Genomic DNA, 21321 nt, shown 5'->3' with positions numbered 1-21321 from the left:
ATCACCCCCCCCCCCCCACACCCTCAGATCCTCCCCAGACCCCCCCCCCCCGTGTACTGTTTACATTTATTCTCTCCACTAATCACCTGTCAATCATCACCCATCAATCACTCCCTGTCACTAACACTGCCCCCTGGGGGCTCCTGATCACCCCCCTCCCCACACCCTCAGATCTTCCCCAGACCCCCCCCCAGACCCCCTGTGTACTGTTTACATCTATTCTCCCCACTAATCACCTGTCAATCACCCATCAATCACCCCCTGTCACTAACACTGCCCCCTGGGGGCTACTGATCTCCCCCCCACCACCAATCAGATCAGACCCTAACCTGCCTCTTACGGGCATCTGATCACCCGCCCGCACCCTCAGATCACCTGCAGACCCACCCTCAGATCACCTCCAAAGTGCATTGTTTACCCCTGTTCTGCCATCTAATCACCCATCAATCACCCCGTCACCGCTACCAATCAGATCAGACCCCTATCTGCCCCTAGAGCACCCAATCACCCGCCCACACCTTCAGAACACCCTTAGACCCCCCAGACCTCCCCCTGTGTACTGTATACATCTATCCTCCCCTGTAATCACCCGTCAATCACCCGGTCACTGCCACCCATCAGATCAGACCCTAACCTGCCTCTTACGGGCATCTGATCACCCACCCACACCATCAGATCGCCCACAGACCCACCCTCAGATCACCTCCAAAGTGCATTGTTTACATCTGTTCTGCCGTCTAATCACCCATCAATCACCCACTGTCACTGCTACCAATCAGATCAGACCCCTATCTGCCCCTAGGGCACCCAATCACCTGCCCGCACCCTCAGAACGCCCTCAGACTCCAGCCCTGATCACCTCGCCAGTGCATTGCTTGCATCTATTCCCCCGTCTAATCACACCTTGAGACACCCATCAATCACCTCCTGTCACCACCTGTCACCCCCTAGCACACCTACCCATCAGATCAGGCCCTAATTTGCCCCGTGTGGGCTCCTGATCACTCGGCCAAACCCTCAGATCCCCCTCAGACCCCCTTCCGATCACCTCCCCAGTGCATTGATTGCATCTATTTTCCCTTTTAATCACCCCTGAGACACCCATCAATCACCTCCTGTCACCCCCCTAGCACTCCTATCCATCAGATCAGGCCCAATACAACCTGTCATCTAAGAGGCCACCCTGCTTATGACCGGTTCCACAAAATTCGCCCCCTCATAGACCACTTTTCATCAAAATTTGCAGATGCTTATACCCCTGAACAGTCATTTTGAGGCATTTGGTTTCCAGACTACTCCTCACGGTTTTGGGCCCCTAAAATGCCAGGGCAGTATAGGAACCCCACAGTGACCCCATATGACGAGTTAATAGAAGATTTTTATTTTTTGTCAAAAGTTAGCGGAAATTGATTTTTATTGTTTTTGTCACAAAGTGTCATTTTACACTAATTTGTGACAAAAAATAAAATCTTCTATGAACTCACCATACACCTAACGGAATACCTTGGGGTGTCTTCTTTCTAAAATGGGGTCACTTGTGGGGTTCCTATACTGCCCTGGCATTTTAGGGGCCCTAAACCGTGAGTAGTCTAGAAACCAAATGCCTCAAAATGACCCGTGAATAGGACGTTGGGCCCCTTAGCGCACCTGGGCTGCAAAAAAGTGTCACATGTGGTATCACCGTACTCAGGAGAAGTAGTATAATGTGTTTTGGGGTGTATTTTTACACATACCCATGCTAGGTGGGAGAAATATCTCTGTAAATGGACAATTGTGTGTAAAAAAAATCTAAAAATTGTCATTTACAGAGATATTTCTCCCACCCAGCATGGGTATATGTAAAAATACACCACAAAACACATTATACTACTTCTCCTGAGTACGGCGGTACCACATGTGTGGCACTTTTTTGCACCCTAACTGCTCTAAGGGGCCCAAAGTCCAATGAGTACCTTTAGGATTTCACAGGTCATTTTGAGAAATTTGGTTTCAAGACTACTACTCACGGTTTAGGGCCCCTAAAATGCCAGGGCAGTATAGGAACCCCACAAGTGACCCCATTTTAGGGAAAGAAGACACCCCAAGGTATTCCATTAGGGGCATGGTGAGTTCATAGAAGATTTTATTTTTTGTCACAAGTTAGCGGAAATTGATTTTTATTGTTTTTTTTTTCACAAAGTGTCAATTTCCACTAACTTGTGACAAAAAAAAAATCTTCTATGAACTCACCATACTCCTAACAGAATACCTTGTGGTGTTGTCTTTCTAAAATGGGGTCACTTGTGGGGTTCCTAAACTGCCCTGGCATTTTAGGGGCCCTAAACCGTGAGGCGTAGTCTTGAAACCAAACGTCTCAAAACAACCTGTGAAATCCCAAAGGTATGTGTAAAAATACACCCCAAAACACATACTATTTCTGAGTACGGCAATACCACATGTGTGGCACTTTTTTGAAGCCTAACTGCGCTAAGGGGCCCAAAGTCCAATGAGCACCTTTAGGCTTTACGGGGTGCTTACAATTTAGCACCCTCCAAAATGCCAGGACAGTGAACACACCCCACAAATGACCCCACTTTGGAAAGTAGACACTTCAAGGTATTCAGAGAGGGGCATGGTGAGTCCGTGGCAGATTTCATTATTTTTTTTGTCATAAGTTAGCAGAAATGGAAACTTTTTTTTTTTTGTCTCAAAGTGTCATTTTCCGCTAACTTGTGACAAAAAATAAAATCTTCTATGAACTCACCATGCCTCTCAGTGAATACTTTGGGATGTCTTCTTTCCAAAATGGGGTCATTTGGGGGGTATTTATACTATCCTGGAATTTTAGCACCTCATGAAACATGACAAGTGTTCAGAAAAGTCAGAGATGCTTCAAAATGGGAAAATTCACTTTTTGCACCAGTTTGTAAACGCTATAACTTTTACCCAAACCAATAAATATACACTGAATGTTTTTTGGTTTTTTTTTATCAAAGACATGTAGCACTATAAATTTGGACAAAAATGTATACAGAAATTTTACTTTATTTGAAAAATGTCAGCACAGAAAGTTAAAAAAAAAATCATTTTTTTTACAAAATTCATGTCTTTTTTGATGAATATAATAAAAATTAAAAATCGCAGCAGCAATTAAATAGCACCAAAAGAAAGCTGTATTAGTGACAAGAAAAGGAGGTAAAATTAATTTAGATGGTAGGTTGTATGACTGAGCAATAAACCGTGAAGGCTGCAGTGGTCTGAGTGGAAAAAAAGGCTCTGGTCCTTAAAGAGAACCAGAGATGAAGCACCCTCATGTATTTTATTACATTTATCAGTGTATTTTATTACATTTATCAGTGGGAACATGACAGTAAACACCTACCCTGCTTTTAGTTTCATTCTTATCTGCTTAATTAGTCTATTATCAGCTGTGATGAGAATCCCCGACTGGCTCAGTCTAGGTTTGACCTGGAATCATTATAGCTGAGTCACTCTTCTGTGGAGTCTTTTCAAGCCCAAGCCTGCCATCTCCTGGCCCAGATTTCCTGCTTTGCATACTGAGAGCTGTGATGACATGGGAGGCGCTGCTGCTGCTGCTGAGAGAGAATCTCTGAAACAGACACGTGTGGCAATATGATCTGTGTGCTCTGGGTGCACTCTGTCTGCATAGATACTGATGATGACTGCAGTTTCATTCCTATGAGAGAGACTTCCTACAGGCAGCTGCACATCATACCAAAATGAAAGCACACAGATGAAAGGCTGCAGCCATTCTCATATAGCCTAGATAGCAGCCTAGTCTCATATAGCCTAGGCAGCACATCCAGAACAACTCATAACCCGGAAGCAGAAGGGATTTGAGCCGGCGGCCATATTTGATTTTTCCTGGAGCAATAGTGGATAAAAAACACTAAAAAAGGCACACCAGAGCTGCGAAATTATCAGGTAGAGCATTTATTCTTTACAAGCTATCGACTGATATGTTTATTTTGTGTGAAACGTTCATCTCTGGTTCCCTTTAAGGGGTAGAAAGACTGTGGTCCTCAAGTGGTTAAAAAGTGTCCTGTGTACCACCAATACATATTTTTTATTTTTGTGAGAATCTGCTCAGCTGCCTGTGCAGACAGGCAGCTTTTTGACCACTGTTCAGGTCTGCATTCTTCAGGTCTCTTTAAGAGAGACTTTTTGTCAGTATTGCAGCTTGCTGCTGGGAAATTTGCATACATTCGTTATGCAAATCCCCTACCTGCCTCCTGTGATGACTGGCAGTATAAAGGTTGGGATTACCCACAGTCCTTTGCTGGTCATTTCTTCAGGGTTTGTAGTAAACACTCCTAGAGAGTGTCAGCCATGCTACTTCTTGTTGAAGTTATCTTAGAGTAATTCTGGGGACTGCACTAGGCAGTTTCTTTAGTGCCGTCAGGATTGCTTATCTGTTTGTTTGTCTGTTGCGACTGTCCTGTCCCAGCGGTGGTCGATAGGAGGTCGTTCTGTGTGTCTGGGTGCTAACCGCAACAGCGGTTGTTGCTGGTAGCCCCTTCTGATCTGTTTCCCTGGATCGTGCTAGCCTCTTTTGCGCTAGTGCTGTGGATCCTTCTGTTCTGCCTTCCTGGATCGCACTCGCCTTGCGCTAGTGCTGTGGATCCTTCTGGTCTGCTATTCTGTTCTTCCTTCCTGGATCGCACTCGCCTTGCGCTAGTGCTGTGGATCCTTCTGGTCTGCTACTCTGTTCTGTCTCCCTGGATTTCACTCGCCTTGCGCTAGTGCTGTGGATCCTTCTGTTCTGTCTACCTGGATCGCACTCGCCTTGAGCTAGTGCTGTGGATTCCTCTGTTCTGTCTACCTGGATCGCACTCGCCTTGAGCTAGTGCTGTGGATCCTTCTGATCTGTGTTTCTGCTTGGATCAAACTTGCTCTGACGGAAGAGCGGTGGATCCTTTCTGCCTAGTTCCTGTTTCACGTTTGTCTGTCTTGTCTGATACGAACGCTTGCTGTAGCCTCGGTGAGGTAACCGTTAAGCAAGCGTCCGCGTTCTCTGTTTCGTGTTTGTCTGTCTTTGGTTAGTTAGGCGTGCTTGTCTCTGTTGTGCGTAACACGCGGAGACCGCGCACAAACGCGTGCACTGTTGCGAATGAGTGCGGTGTTCGCGTTCAGCTAGCGTTTGTTATTTTCCTTATCTTTCTGTTTGTATGATTTGCTGTGCCTTTGCTACCCTGGTGCTCTGTCCTGCTCAGTCTTGTGTCGCTATTGGTAATCGCCATTCTTGCGATTGCGTTTCCTTCTTCGTTTCCGCCGTTGTGTGTTCGCCGTTGCTGGGTGGCGACTAGTTTGGTGGGCACACATTGGTTCTGTCCCTTTGCTCTGTTCCCTGTGGGCTATCCAGCCCTACCTGATTTTACCTTGTCCTGGATCTGTACAATTCCCATATGGCATCTGTGGCTGTGCAGCGGCTGTGTTCGCCTGCACTCCACAGCGCCATCTGCCGGTGGGAATTGCCCTCTGCGGGTGCATAGCACCTAGCCTGGGTGTCCTCAATTATACGCTTGTGGATGAAATCCGCCGCATCAGCGCACGTCTGGTGCGCTGACCACGGAGACGATTCCACATTCGTTACAATTTTATTTTAACTTTAAACTGTTATTTCACTTTAAAGAACAAGGGACACCCATGCTAACCTAGAAATAAAAAACACATATATAAGTAGATATATACTACCTCTACTTACATAACAGATGTATTGTGCTATCCACGTATTGATTCCTGTGAATTTTACAAAGGAAAAGCAGAAAATCCTATTCTAGGCAGTGGCCATCTTGCCAAGCTAATGCTGACATCATATCCTCCCTGACTCTTGTTTCCCCCCCTCCTTTCTCTTGCGCATTGTGTATTTATTAGCTGCCCTCCTCCCAGAGTCTTTTTTTCTTTATTTACACATCCAATCACTGAGTCACCATAGCCTTGCTTGTAAACACAAGTGATCAGCTAGGCAGGGAAATAAATGGAAAAGGAGGAATATATTACAGATAAAAAGAACTCCCAGCATTCAAAAGAACTCCCAGCATTCAACTTTTTGGCACTGTTTGGCACTAGGGCCAGTGCTCCTATAGTATGTAATAACTGCAAACCATAACAGCAGAAAAAAGTTTTGAATGCAGGACGTATTCACGTAATACACTCAGACCAGTTGCTGTTGAAATTAGATTTTTATGATGACAATACCGCTTTAAAGAAAACATGAACTGAAAATTAAAAGTCAAAATAAACACAAGTCATACTTACCTCACATGTAGTCTACTCTTCAATCATTTTCTCCTCTCCTGTGTCCTGTTTGTCCACTATGATCAAGGAACTTGATCCACTTAAGCCATAGGGAAACATAGACACTACCTTGCACATTCAGTTATAACTGACAGCTGCTGATATATAACTGACAGCAACTGGTATATTTCAGTTCTGACAAAATGTTGTCAGAACTGGAAAGGATCGCTGTCAGAAGGAAAAAGTGAGCTTCTGAGAGGAACTGATGGCAAGGTAACTATGTAATGGTCATTTGAAGTTACCTCATGTGTTTATTTGAAATAATTTTACTCAGTTCAGGCTCCCTTTAGCCATTAAGTCGGCCCAAAAGTACCAAACAAAAATAAGAGGAACTGTAGTGAAAATAACGTAATAAATACAATTGCTTTATTTATATATATATATATATATATATATATATATATATATATATATATATATATATATATATATATATATATATATAAATTATATAGTCAGTGTTTGCCCATTGTAAAATCTTTTTCCTCACCCTCACCTCTGGATCAACTGAGATATGTGAGGGTGCAAGCTAGTGTTGTATCATATTTTCATGTTGTACTCGATGGACGTATGTCCTTTTTCAACCAAAAAGCTATGATTTACATTCTAAAATTTATTACAGGTGGCAACACCTTTATTCCTGTCAGGTGCAGCTCTGTGAAATGTTTATTTAGAATTCCGAAGCCTGTAAAATAATACCTTGTCTCCCAGGATACTCAGGGAGGAGAATTCCACATAGCTAAACAGCCTAGGTCCTAGGCTAAGCAACACTGGGAATCGGAGCTACATCCCAATATACAGCAATACAGACAATTGCCTATTTACAAACCGTTCCGTTCCAGGCGATTGTTTGAGTCCCGTGGTAAACCTGGTGAAACGGATAAATGATTTCGTTTTGGACAACTGTGGATTTATACATATGCAATGCCTGAATAGTGTACTGTTTAACTAGTTTAGCCTAGCTGCTACATCCAAAAGGCTGCTGCTGCGTGCTTCTGCGGCCGATCGCGCGCTCCTGTGCTGGCGGGCGTTAGCCAGGAGATCAATGAATGGGAATGCAGCCCCCTGCAACCGCCCTGCGCCCGCACCGTCAATCAGCGATCCTCCAGTCCCTCACATTCCCCCCTCCCCCCCCTTTTTCATTTGGATTTGTGGCCCTGGTCCGCGCACCTCCTATCCCATGGATAGGAGTACTCTGCACATGCGTAGTATGGAGAAATCTCTACTGCGCATGCACAGAACACTCCTGACACAACGGGGGACTGGAGGACCGCTCAGTGACGGCGTGGGCACAGGGCAGCTGCAGGGGGCTTGTAGAAGTCCCAGGGTTAAACTCCTTTTCTTTTTTTGATTTAGGTTCTCTTTAAAGTGTTTAAACTACTTATAACAATTTACACAATACTATAACATTTAACAACAAAAATAAAAGAAAACAATATTGTATATTTTGTACATTTAGGCTGCTTTCACAGTGGGACGTTACAGGTGCACGTTAGTGCAGCCTGTAATGCTCCCCCAACGCACAGCAATGTAACACAAGTGGGCTGTTCACAGTGCCCACGTTGCGTTACATGTAACGCTGCATGTTGAAGTGAAAGTGCAGCATGCTGTGCGTTCCGCATTAGACTGTTTGCACATGCTCAGTGGGAGGGCGGAGAGGAGGCGGGGAGATGCCGCTATAGTAGCCGCACACATGGCTACTTAATATGCACTGCACTGGCGCCCGCTGATTGGCCGGCGGGACCACGTGATGCGGAGTGTCTCGCTCCACATCACGGGGTCCCGCCGGCCAATCAGAGCCACTCTGGGAGACCTTATGCGGATAGAGACGCCTAACGCGGCTCACTCTAACGTCCTCTCCCGCACCACCATGCGTTGCGTTAGGGGCACGTTATGCGACCATAATGTCCCCTAAAACGCAACGTCTTAGTGTGTAAGTAGCCTTAGGGCACATTCTTACTTGGGCGGTTAGCGGGCATTTACCGCTAATCTCTCTGGCAATCACTTTTTAAAGCCCTAGTGCAATAAAAAGTATATGGCAGTGATCTCACTGCCACGATTACCAGCAAATGTGATACATGCAAAGCTTCCTCACGATTTTTAAGCGCGATTACAGTGTTAGGAAGCGTTAAGCCGCAATCGCTCCCCAAAAAAAACCGAGAAAGTTCAGTGAAAAATGTGTTTATCGCGTAAAAATCACTGCGCTAATCACTAGCGTTTTGCGATTGCAAGTGTGAATGGGCCCAAAGAAATCTTTGTTTGTATCTCTGAAACGTCACTCGAGTCATTTGTAAGTAGGTGGCTGTCTGTATATAGATAAGGAAGTGTTTCTGTTTCTAATGCTGAAACCAGGAAAATGAGCATAAAAGTATGCTGAATAATTTACGGAATTCTACTATATGTGTCACAAACCTGAACAGAGGAACAGGGTTTGAACACAACTTGCAGTAATACAGACACTGGGACCAGGGAATAAGGTCCACAAATAAAATTTTATTGCCAAGCAAAAATGCAAGAATACATACAATTGTGAATGCAAATATGATGCAAACCCATGCACAGCACACAATATACACAAACAACCCGTTAAAGCAGTGGTAAATATATACAATGCCAATATGCTGCAAAACACATGCACAGCATGCTATATACAGACAACCCAGGAAAACATTGATAAATCTATACAATGCAAATATATACAATGCAAATATGATGCAACCACATGCATACACATCATAGCACAGCAAACACCATATAGCAATAATATATATATATAATATAATAATATATATGCAGAGGGGCTGCAGCACACAACAGGAAAACAGTGACAGGGGCTCTTGGTTACGCTTTAACGCGTTTAAGCTCACCAACTGCCCCAAAGTGTCCCCATTCTGGTGAGTACTACTCTAACCAGGTAAAAATGCTAGTTTTTGTATCAGCGTTCTAGTGGGAACCATGCCAAAAGCCCAATGGTCAACTAAATGGGAGAAAGGAAATTAAAAACACCTCACCTTCTACTAGCTACTGACTGAACTATGAGCTCCGCTCATTTATATGTTTAACTGTGCTAGAGATTATATATATATATATATATATATATATATATATATATATATATATATATATATATATATATAGACACACACACACACACAACCAATCGCAGGGCAGAAATCACTGTCAGAACATAATACATATTCAGCATCAAACCAATCGTAGTACAAAGGAGCAGGCAGGAATCTGGGTCAGACAGAATATTCAGAGTTCGGCAACAGGAAGGCAAATACAGATCTCAGGGCAAGGAATCAGGAACAGGAATCAGGATGTCCAGAAGCTCAGGCCTGGAAGCACAAAGTTTTAGCAATTAGCAGCAGGAAGAGGCAGTTCTTATATAGTACGGTGACCATACGTCCCACATTGCCCGGGACGCTTCCCGCCTTCAGGTGGCGCTGTCCCAGGCTGCATGAGGTCCCGGGAAACGTCCCGCTTTTTGCTGCGGGGCGTCCCTGGCCACCGTACGATCGCATGAACTGGCTGCAGCGTCTAATAGACACATGTTCATAGCCTGCAGCCCCGCTCCAGCCTGCATAGTCTCCGGCAGGCGAGCAGGGCTACAGGAAGATGGCTGCTGAAGCCCTGTACTGGAGACTATTTGTGTCTCCAGTACAGGACTTCGGGTGCCATCTTGCCGTAGCCCTGCTCTGCCTGTCAGCGCGGGAGACACAGGCTGGAGGATCGTTCGAGGAGCTGCATGCCAGAGGCCGCCCGGGAGCGTGAGAAGACTTCTGCCAGGTGAGTAAATGCTTTTTTTTCCAGGTGAAATGCTGCCCAAATTGCATTTATTTTGTGCTGTTATGTTGCTCACAATGCGCTTATTTTGTGCTGTCAAGTTGTCCAAATTGCGTTTATTTTGTGCTGTTAAGTTGCTCACAATGCGTTTATGTTGTGCTGTCATGTTGCTCGCATTGCGTTTATTTTGTGCTGTCATGTTGCTCACAATGCGTTTATTTTGTGCTGTCATGTTGCCCGCATTGCGTTTATTTTGTACTGACATGTTGCTCACAATGCGTTTATTTTGTACTGACATGTTACCCGCATTGCGTTTATTTTGTGCTGTCATGTTACTCTCAATGCGTTTATTTTGTACTGACATGTTGCCCGCATTGCGTTTATTTTGTGCTGTCACGTTGCTCACAATGCGTTTATTTTGTACTGATGGGTTGCCCACATTGCGTTTATTTTGTGCTAACATGTTGCTCTTAATGCGTTTATTTTCTGCTGACATGTTGCCCACATTGCGTTTATTTTGTGCTGACATGTTGCCCATTGCGTTTCTTTTCTGCTGACATGTTGCCCACATTGCGTTTATTTTCTGGTGTCTGGGGTAACTGTTGCTGCATTTATTATTTAATGGTCATAGTTGGCTATGTTTGCTGCTTTGGGGTTACAGTATACTATTAGCATCACACAGTTTCTGCACACCCATGATGCGAAGTCTTGTTTGACCACATCATGGCGTGAACGCTGCTTTCTTATGCCTCGCTGTCACATCATTACATTAGCTCCGCCCATACAATGTCATGGCCACGCCCATTTTTGCCACGGCGCAGACCCCCACCCCCAGTCTTCGTCGCTGTGCGTGGCACATTTCCCCCCATTTTTCGTCGCTGTCCCCCCCCCCCCACCCCACCCCACCCGTCCCAGGTTGGACCCACAAAAATCTGGTCACTCTATATATAGCCTAGGTGATAAACAAGATGCATGTGCTGAATTGCAGAATCAGGGCTGCTCACAGTCCACGGAACCCGCTGCTGGTGGCACAATGAACGTCCCGGCAGTCCCTGCAAATACTGCCACCAGCAGGCAGGAGAAGGTCATGCATGGTTCCTAACAATATTTCACTACAGCACCTCTATAAATATTCTAATTGGATGTAATTTTTAAATGCAGTATCTTTATGCTGGGTGACAATATACGTTTTCTGGAAATCTTTAGTGGAAGAATATGAAGCCTGTCCTCTCTATTCCATTTTAAAAAAATACAATTGCTTGACTGTAACAGCAAGAAGTTTTAAATCAGGATGATACCATTTAGTGGCTTGATAAATGGTAGCCAATAGCCAATGTGGTAATAAACAATTCAGATGAAAGTAGGAAGATTTGACTACATCTGAGATTTGGTTTCTGAAGCTCAATTCCCCATCAATTAGCACACCAAGGTCAGAGCTGTATATGTCTGAATTCCCAATCCTGATTGGTGTTGATTTTGGATAGTGCTGTTTTGATGCCAAACGCTGTGTAAGGCTTGGTGATATAATTCTAGGAGTCAGCGTGTATGCCCAGGCTATAGGTCTCGCTCTTCACCTAGCTATCCCTGCCTGGCCGACCACTAACTGACACCTACACTGTCTCTGCCTGGCACACCACTAGCTGGCCCTAATTAGGACTTAGGCAAGCAAGGCATACAAGCTAATGCAGAAGGCAGATATACCACCAGGAGCCACTACTGAGGTTAGTAACACAGTTCCGCAGTATCACATACACAGGACAGGTAAAGTAATCCAGGTATAATGATCTTCATGCAAAACTATTCAACAGCAATAGTAATTTGATCAGAGTTATGAAACCGTTCCAGCAGACTTGCATGCAGGATAGCACCAGATGATAATTGATGTAACTATGACACAGTTCCTTTGAGTCTGCATGCAAGCTTATCTGAACAGATAACAGAAGTCCCGGATGATATATGACAAGCTATGCGAGAGTATATGCACACTATTAGCTGACTGATAAGGAGAGCAGACTTTATACTTATCGTCCAGCGCAAGTAGCATACAGAGAAAATTCAGTAACAGTCCAATGTCAGTCCAGGCGGCAAGCAAAGAATGTCCAGTAACTTAGCAGAGGTCGGTCCAGGCAGCGAGCAAAGGGTTATCCAGGAATCAAGCAGAGGTTAAACACAACAGTGTAGTCAAATACAAACTGAGGTCAAAGTCCAGAATATCAAACAATGATTAGAGTGCGCACCCAGCAACTAGCCAAAGCTATGCTTATCACAGGCGATGACTGGGAGCACTCTGCTCATTTAAATATCGATCATTCTCCAATCAGTGGCCGGCCACCTTCCGCACAACCAATCACACAGCAAGGCCCTGTCAGGTAGAGATAAGCTGACACCGCTCCAGTCAGCTGAGCGGGTCAGCTGACTATTGTTTACCCTTGCAGAGGGCGTACTGCGAACGTGCCCTCCACCTATCAGCGTGTGCGGACTGTGAGTCACCGGCAGCGGGAAACAAGCTCCGAGACCTGGAAGTGACAGATTCGGCCTGGGTCTCGACGACACTTTCACTGTTTTCAGGTACATTCCTTATACGCTGGCTTTGGACAACAAGGACCTCAGTTTTGTTAGCATTCAGTTTAAACCAGTTGTCATTCATCCACGCCTGTAGCTTATCAAGAATTTATTTTTGGAGTAGGGTCTGTTCCACCAGGTTTGAAGGACAGTTATAGCTGCGCGTCATCGGCATAGCAGTGGTACCTCAGGCCATGTTGTTGGATAATTGTACCAAGTGACAGCATGTATATTGCAAATAGCAGAGGGGATATGATTGATCCTTGTGGCACTCCACATTTTAGAGGTGCAGGGTTGGGCATGAAAGGCCCTAGGGATACTATCTGTGTTCTGTCAGTCAAGAATGATCTGAGCCACAGTACTCCTGCAGTCTGTTGAGCAAGACTGAAAGACGCACCTTTTTAGTTGCCGTTCTGTTTTGTTCCCTTGCTGCTTTCTTTTTACACCGTCATATCCATGGAAGTGTCTTTATCATTTTCTTGCACTATCTTTTCTCTCTCTGTTTTCTCAGTGTCATTTGCTGATGCTGCTGTAACTTATCTACTTATTGTCAGTGTGTCATTGACTATCAGTGTTCATCGCCTAAAGTGCCCTGTTGTTGCTAAAACCAAATCATGGCATGACCCAGTCATGTTTGGTGAAATAAAAGGATTCTGTTTCTGATTGACAGGACTGCTATTCCCTTACTGCCTAATTTTGCTCCATAAAGTTTCCCTATATTTGTATTCACAGAAAAGAAACCATCAATAACAGGCCGGCACCTGTGTCACAGCTGGTATCAAATAAAGGCCCAACTAATATTAAGTCTAAAGGTAAGTTTGTTTGGGGGAGGGGTGGAGTTGTTTGTTTTTGTCCATTTCATGTGAAATTCTACCTTTGCTGCTGCACATGGAAAAGGTGCAGCTCATGGTTTAGAAGGAGCTACTGCTCATGGAAACATGGCAGCACATGAAGTAGGGGGAGCTGAGGAACAGGGAAACGGAGCATCACTTTGAGTAAGGGGAGCTGCTAAACAGGGACACAGGACAGCACATGTAGTAGGAGAAGCTGCTGCATAGGGAAACAGGGCAGCACATGGAGTAGGAGTAGCTGAGCACCGGGAAACAGGGCAGCACATGAAGTTGGGGGAGCTGCTAAAAAGGGACACAGGGCAGCACATGGAGTAGGGGGACCTGCTAAACAGGGAAACGGGGTAGCACATGGAGTAGGTGGAGCTGCAGCATATAGAACAGGGCAACACATTGAGTAGGAGGAGCTGTTGCACGGGAAAACGGGGCAGCACATGGAATAGGGGGAGCTGCTGCACAGGGAAACGGGGCAGCATATGGAGTAGGAAAATCTGCTGCACAAGGAAACAGGACAGAATGGAGTAGGAGGAGCTGCTGCACATGGAAACGGGGCAGCACATGGAGTAGGAGGAGCTGCTGCACAGGGAAACAGGGCAGTACATTGAGTAGGAGGAGCTGCTGCACAGGGAAACAGGGCAGCACATGGAGTAGGAGGAGCTGCTGCACATGGAAACGGGGCAGCACATGGAGTAGGAGGAGCTGCTGCACAGGGAAATGGGGCAGCACGTGGAGTAGGAGGAGCTGCTGCACATGAAACCGGGGAAGCACATGGAGTAGGAGGAGCTGCTGCACAGGGAAACAGGGCAGTACATTGAGTAGGAGGAGCTGCTGCACAGGGAAACAGGACAGCACATGGAGTAGGAGAAGCAGCTGCACAGGGAAATAGGGCAGCACATGCAGTAGGAGGAGCTGCTGCACAGGGAAATGGGGCAGCACATGGAGTAGGAGGAGCTGCTGCACAGGGAAACAAGGCAGCACATGGAGTAGGAGGAGCTGCTGCACAGGGAAACGGGCCAGCACATGGAGTAGGAGGAGCTGCTGCACAGGGAAACAGGACAGCACATGGAGTAGGAGGAGCTGCTGCATAGGGAAACAGAACAGCACATAGAGTAGGAGGAGCTGCTGCACAGGGAAACAGGACAGCACATGGAGTAGGAGGAGCTGCTGCACAGGGAAACAAGGCAGCACATGGAGTAGGAGGAGCTGCTGCACAGGGAAACGGGCCAGCACATGGAGTAGGAGGAGCTGCTGCACAGGGAAACAGGACAGCACATGGAGTAGGAGGAGCTGCTGCACAGTTAAACAGGGCAGTTCATTGAGTAGGAGGAGCTGCTGCACAGGGAAACAGGGGAGCACATGGAGTAGGAGGAGCTGCTGCACAGGGAAACGGGCCAGCACATGGAGTAGGAGGAGCTGCTGCACAGGGAAACAGGGCAGCACATGGAGTAGGAGGAGCTGCTGCACAGGGAAACAGGACAGCACATGGAGTAGGAGGAGCTGCTGCATAGGGAAACAGAACAGCACATAGAGTAGGAGGAGCTGCTGCACAGGGAAACGGGGCAGCACATGGAGTAGGAGGAGCTGCTGCACAGGGAAACAAGGCAGCACATGGAGTAGGAGGAGCTGCTGCACAGGGAAACGGGCCAGCACATGGAGTAGGAGGAGCTGCTGCACAGGGAAACAGAGCAGCACATGGAGTAGGAGGAGCTGCTGCACAGTTAAACAGGGCAGTTCATTGAGTAGGAGGAGCTGCTGCACAGGGAAACAGAGCAGCACATGGAGTAGGAGGAGCTGCTGCACAGTTAAACAGGGCAGTTCATTGAGTAGGAGGAGCTGCTGCACAGGGAAACAGGGGAGCACATGGAGTAGGAGGAGCTACTGCGCGTAATCGATTCGGCAGGTGATCGGACATGTTGGAATTGATCAATCGAGCAATCTAATGGCTCGATCGAGCGGTACAAACCTTCCGTGTATTCCCAGCATTAGATACACTGGATCAGGGGGACAGCCAGGCAACTTGCATTGTTTAAAAGGAGATAAGCCCCCATATCCCTCTCAGCTCGGGTTCCCTTTAAGATGATAATCCTTTGTGTTTAGTTCATCGCCTACAAAGTGTGATTTTGCCAGCTCTGAGTATGTTTCCCTCAGCTCATTCCAGTCAATCATCTGAACATTACAGCTCACACCTTTCCTTTGGAGAGATTTAGACTAGTTCCCTAAACACAATTACTATCCAGTGCCTATTATCAGTCTCCAAGGGTAGTAGCATTTCATGATGGCCAGGCCTAATTGTATGGGCCACAGTTCCTTTGTTACCAGCTCAGTCATATTCTGTGTAATCTCAGTGGGATAATAGCGCAGCTATCTGAGTGACATACTCCTGTGTATTGTGTGCAGCAGCTTCCTGCTTATTTTCCAATTCTCACAAGTATGACCTTGTAACGACACTGTCATTTCGCTTTCACAAGGTAATTTGCCGCTTGTCTAGATGACAAGATGCAGCAGAAAACTTTCTTATGGGGTAGTGTTGCCTCAGGTTTTATGGCATATTGAAGCTAATGCTATCGCTTCATAGGTACATGCTGTAAAATGAGCAGTGAAATGCAGACCTATAACAAAATCACTCTTCGCATTGGGTCATTGGGAAACATCAGCATTTGATAAGATCGTAACGCTTTCCAGCTATGAGTAAAAGGAGTTTGATGTCCTTTGCTTAAAGAGGAGCTGTCAACCATACTATCACAGAGAAGAAATAACACATATATAAGTAGATAAATACTTGCTCTGCTTACATAACAGATGTATTGTTTCGTCCACATTTTGGTTTTAGGGATTTTTCTATATTAAAAAAATAGAAAATCCTTCTTAAAGGGAAGGTTCAAGCAAAATAAAAAAATGAGTTTCACTTACCTGGGGCTTCTACCAGCCCCATGCAGCCATCCTGTGCCCTCGTAGTCACTCACTGCTGCTCCAGTCCCCCGCTGGCAGCTTGCCGACCTCGGAGGTCGGCGGGCCGCATTGCGTACATTTTTACGCATTCCTGCTAGTGCAGGAACATTAACACATACATTTTTACGCATTACGGGCTCAATCCGTAAATTTTTATGCATTGACCCAGTAACGCGTAAAAATGTATGTATTAATGTTCCTGCACTAGCGGGAATGCGTAAAAATGGACGCAATGCTGCCTGCCGACCTCCGAGGTCGGCAAGCTACCAGCGGGGGACTGGAGCAGCAGTGAGTGACTACGAGGGCACAGGATGGCTGCATGGGGCTGGTAGAAGCCCCAGGTAAGTGAAACTCATTTTTTTATTTTGCTTGAACCTTCCCTTTAAGATATTCCATTTTGACTGTGTCTTGAATCTTGGAGCCAATCCTGACATCATTTCCTCCCTTACTATGTCTGTGTATGCATTGCCAGCCCCCTTCCAATCTTCAGACACTCCCACCCAGTGCTGCAGTAGAAAGTGCATTGTCTCAGCATGAGAAATAAGGGCCAATCAGAGAGTAACAAAGGTGTGGGAGGGGAAAGGAGGAGGGAAAGAGGCTTCAGCCAATCAGGCTGCATTAGTTATGTCTGAGGGGAAAATAAAGAAGAAGAAAAGAAAACCCAGCATGCCCTGCAACTTCCTATGTGCAGCACATGTACCATGAGCCAGGGAAACTGGGGAAATATGTTTTACTAGTAGACCCAAGCCCATTTAAAAATGAGCTCTAGGTCTTTTTTTCTACCGCCGCCAGTGTGCATGCGTACACACGCATCCCATGTGCACCCGACGTGCGTGCCCACAATCACCCACCCCGCCTGCCCGCTCACCTCGCTCCCTGGTCCCATCCAGCTGTCCATACTGCGCACATGCGCAGTAGCAAATAACAGTGACAGCTGGACGCAGCGACACAGGGAGATCATTATAGAAGATGGATAAGAAAAGTAATAGTGATTTTAACTTTTGGACTGCCTGGTTAGCATCCTTATTACTTGTTTACCGAACAAAAATAAAGAATTGATTATTTATTTTATGCTTGACCGTTCCTTTAACTACTTTGGCCTCCTGGACGTACTAGCTACGCCCAGGAGGCCATGTGCGCGTCCGTGCGCTCCCGTGGCTGATCGCGCGTGTGCACGCGCGCTCTCGGCCGCGGATCGTTAGCCCACGAATCAGTGAATGGGGCTATGGTGCCCGATCACTGATTCCTCTCCCCGCAGAAAAAGCGACAGCAGTGACGTCATGTAAACAAACTCATGGCCACCATCTTGTGGCCAAAAAGTAAAACTACAACTAAAAGTAAAAAAAAATAAAACTCAACACACATTTACATTATAAAAGTACTGTTTACATTCCACCCTCCCAAAAAATACCCAAATAAAATGTTTAATATAAAAAAAAAAAAAAAAACTACAATAATAAAAAAAACAACATGTAAATATTTACCTAAGGGTCTAAACTTTTTAAATATCAATGTAAAGATGAAATATTTCTATATTTTTTTAATTTTAAACTTGTAAATAGTGATAGATGCAAAACGGAAAAAATGCACCTTTATTTCCAAATAAAATATTGTCGCCATACATTGTTATAGGGACATAATTTTAACGGTGTAATAACCGGAACATATGGGCAAATACAATACGTGAGTTTTAATTATGGAGGCCTGTATTATTTTAAAACTATAATGGCTGAAAACTGAGAAATAATAATTTTTTTCCGTTTTTTTTCTTATTCTTCCTGTTAAAATGCATTTACAGTAAAGTGGCTCTTAGCAAAATGTACCACCCAAAGAAAGCCTAATTGGTGGCGGAAAAAACAAGAAAACAAGATATAGATCAGTTCATTGTGATAAGTAGTGAAAAAGTTATAGGCTAATGAATGGGAGGTGAACATTGCTCGGATGCATAAAGTGAAAACGACTGAAGGCTGAAGTGGTTAAAGGACAACTGAAGTGAGAATAATATGGAGGCTGCCATATTTATTTCCTTGTAAAACCTTAAAAAACTGCCTCTGCGCGCATAAGAATTTGCACTTACGCGTCTCGTGGTTTATAAGGCGTGACAATAAAAGCCAATACGATGCCCATCAGACTCCTCCTTGGTGAGGTCGTTGCAGCATCCTGCTCGGTCCCTCTAAGTCGTGTGCGTCTATGGCCAGTAGCTCTGCTCTACCCCCGCTCAATACACTTTACCGGCCGGTTTCCGTGGTATCAGCGTGCGCAGTGACGTCAGACGTTTAGCTCCTCCCTACGCGTTTCGTCTTCCTCCAGACTCATCAGGGGGTTCGTTGCGTGCAGAGGCACTTTTTTAAGGTTTTACACTATGTTGCCCTATGTTTTTACGGAGATTGGAAAAGTGAATTAAATTTGTAGGTTTGAAGAATCTGAAGGAAGTTGGTTATTTGAATAAGCACTGTATCCACCTGCAAGCTAAAGGTGGGCTGAATCTGGTGAGCAGTTTGGATGTTAATCACAGATGGTGTGGTGTGGAACTGAGTGTACACAGCAAGACACTGGTGGAGCACAGATAATTTCTTTGCCATAACTATATTACCCTATGTGAAGATCCATTGTATTTTCCAGAGTGAGGAAGTGGACGCGGAGATTCTGAGGTTGTTATAAGCGCATGACCCACCTGAATAACTGAGGTGGATAACATCTGATACATGAGGAGAGCGCAGCAATGCATAATTCAATGATCCATATCACTCTCGCTTCAGATGTCCATTAAATGACATATACTGTACGTCCAGTGTAGTTGTGGAGAGTGCACCACCAGTTTGTTACTCAGTGAGGCACATATGGTATCATTTTAACTGTGACGAGTTGTAGAATACATTTTGCTGTGTCTTAAAGCTTGGACCCACATCACATAAAAAATAGGTAGGGACAAACGCAATACAACATAAAAAGTCATTTTCAAAATTATGATCAAATTTGGGAAAGTTTTAGCAAAACTACAAGAGACATATGTGGTAACATTTTAACTGTGATAAGTAGTAGAATAGATTTTAGAGAGTTTTAAGGTTGAGGCCCATGTCTTGTGTATTCTTTTTAGTCACAAACTGAATCAAAAGCAATTACATTTTCGCATATTCTGTACCAAAATAAGACTTATAAAATGAAAACAAAGTGACCGAATAGAAAAGGAAAAAACATATATTGTTACCTCAGGAAGTTGGCTTTTTAAATATGTATGCCATGAGGGTAGATTACTATATTTTTTGCAAATAAGGTCTTGTAATCCTTTATTGTGTACAATGAGAAAGCAAAAAACTGAAAAAAGACACCTTTATTTCCAAATACAATGTTGTCACTGCCATACATTGTACTAGGAACCTAATCTAAGTGTTGTAATGACCAGGATGGATCCCGGTAGGAGGAGGAGCACAGCCATGTTTGTCTCTCTAGTGACAGTAGGAGGAAGAGCAGGGCTATATTTGTCTCTCTAGTGACAGGAGGAGGAGGAGGAGCAAGGCTATATTTGTCTCTCTAGTGACAGTAGGAGGAGAAGCATGGCTATATCTGTCCCTCTAGTGACAGTAAGAGGAGGAGCAGGGTTATATTTGTCTCTTTATCGACAGGATGAAGAGGAGCAAGGCAATATTTGTCTCTCTAGTGACAGTAGGTGGAGGACCAGGGTTATATTTCTCTCTCTGGTGACAGTAGGAGGAGGAGCAGGGTTATATTTGTCTCTCTAGTGACAGTAGAAGGAGGAGCAGGGTTATATTTGTCTCTCTGGTGACAGTAGGAGGAAGAGCAGGGCTATATATTTGTCTCTCTAGTGACAGTAGGAGGAGGAGCAGGGCTATATTTGTGTCTCTGGTGACAGTAGGAGGAGGAGCAGGGCTATATTTGTCTCTCTGGTGACAGTAGGAGGAGGAGCAGGGCTATATTTGTCTCTCTATTGACAGTAGCATGCTGCTGAAAATCCTTTAAAATTAACACTGTTGCTGATTTCCTTGTGTTTATTTTACAGCATTCTGGGGTGAATCTGAAGACAGCAGCTCTGAAATTGAAGCCATGCTAAGACCACAAGTCCAGAATAATGATGCTGATGATTTTGATGACTTTTTCGATTAGTTAAACTTTATTGGATAAAATGCAGAACAAATGGCTGTCATGTTATATTGAATGGAAGGTCAAAATGGATGAAACTGGATGTTTATTGCCTTACTTTTATTGCCTTTTAATACTGGATTGACTACCTGGATGCAAAACAGGAACTATTAAATGAACGTTTACAAAAAAAACCCTTTCATTGGTATTGTGTTTGTATGATGTCAGTGGCATATTTAATACATGATGTAAATTATTCCTTCCCCTACCATAGTGTTAGAGTTAACATTATTGCTTAAACTGCAGTATAGTAAAGCAACCACAAGATGTCACTGTATGTAATGTGCGGTGATGATCTCTATCTATGGTATTGTGATTTCCTGTATTGATTCTATTGTTCCTCTCTGTTTTAAGTAAGCTGCATTATCTGATGGCTGTGTAGCATTTATCTCTGCACATTTTCTTCAGTAAAAGATTTCTAACTTGTCATACCGGGTGCCTTTCTGCGTGTACAAAGCACTCTGCTCCATCACATACCGTAGCAACTGGTCACCTGTTTGTCAGCATCGAACAACACACGCAAGCCCACTTGTTTCTTGCAGTGAAATAGTGATCATGTGACCTTTTGCTTCCTTCTGCTGCTGGTCTGCTCCTAACAGGTGAAGAGGCACTGCTTATGAGGCTGACTTGACAACAATAGGGCTCATTCACACTTGTGATTGCAAAATGCAATTGTTTAGTGACATTTAGCATTCTGATCACACTTGCGATTGTACAG

The 21321-nt window shown here is 44.8% G+C and overlaps 1 protein-coding gene across 2 annotated transcripts in view; it reads left to right on the top strand.

Annotated features, from left to right (window-relative positions):
* The window catches only part of KIZ (kizuna centrosomal protein), a 211252-nt gene extending 190515 nt beyond the window's left edge, over nucleotides 1–20737 (top strand). For both annotated transcript variants that reach the window (XM_068232433.1, XM_068232434.1), the window contains exons 13-14: nucleotides 13381–13460; nucleotides 20464–20737. In XM_068232433.1, the coding sequence (XP_068088534.1) occupies nucleotides 13381–13460; nucleotides 20464–20567 (184 nt within the window). In that variant the 3' untranslated portion in view covers nucleotides 20568–20737. The remainder of the gene's footprint in view (nucleotides 1–13380; nucleotides 13461–20463) is intronic.
* Nucleotides 20738–21321: the final 584 nt, after the last annotated feature.

This window comes from Hyperolius riggenbachi, chromosome 4 (assembly GCF_040937935.1).
Source record: "Hyperolius riggenbachi isolate aHypRig1 chromosome 4, aHypRig1.pri, whole genome shotgun sequence".
NCBI classification, from domain to species: Eukaryota; Metazoa; Chordata; class Amphibia; order Anura; family Hyperoliidae; genus Hyperolius; species Hyperolius riggenbachi.
The sequence above is the reverse complement of the archived record's forward strand: the minus strand, read 5'-3'. Positions and strand labels throughout refer to the sequence as shown.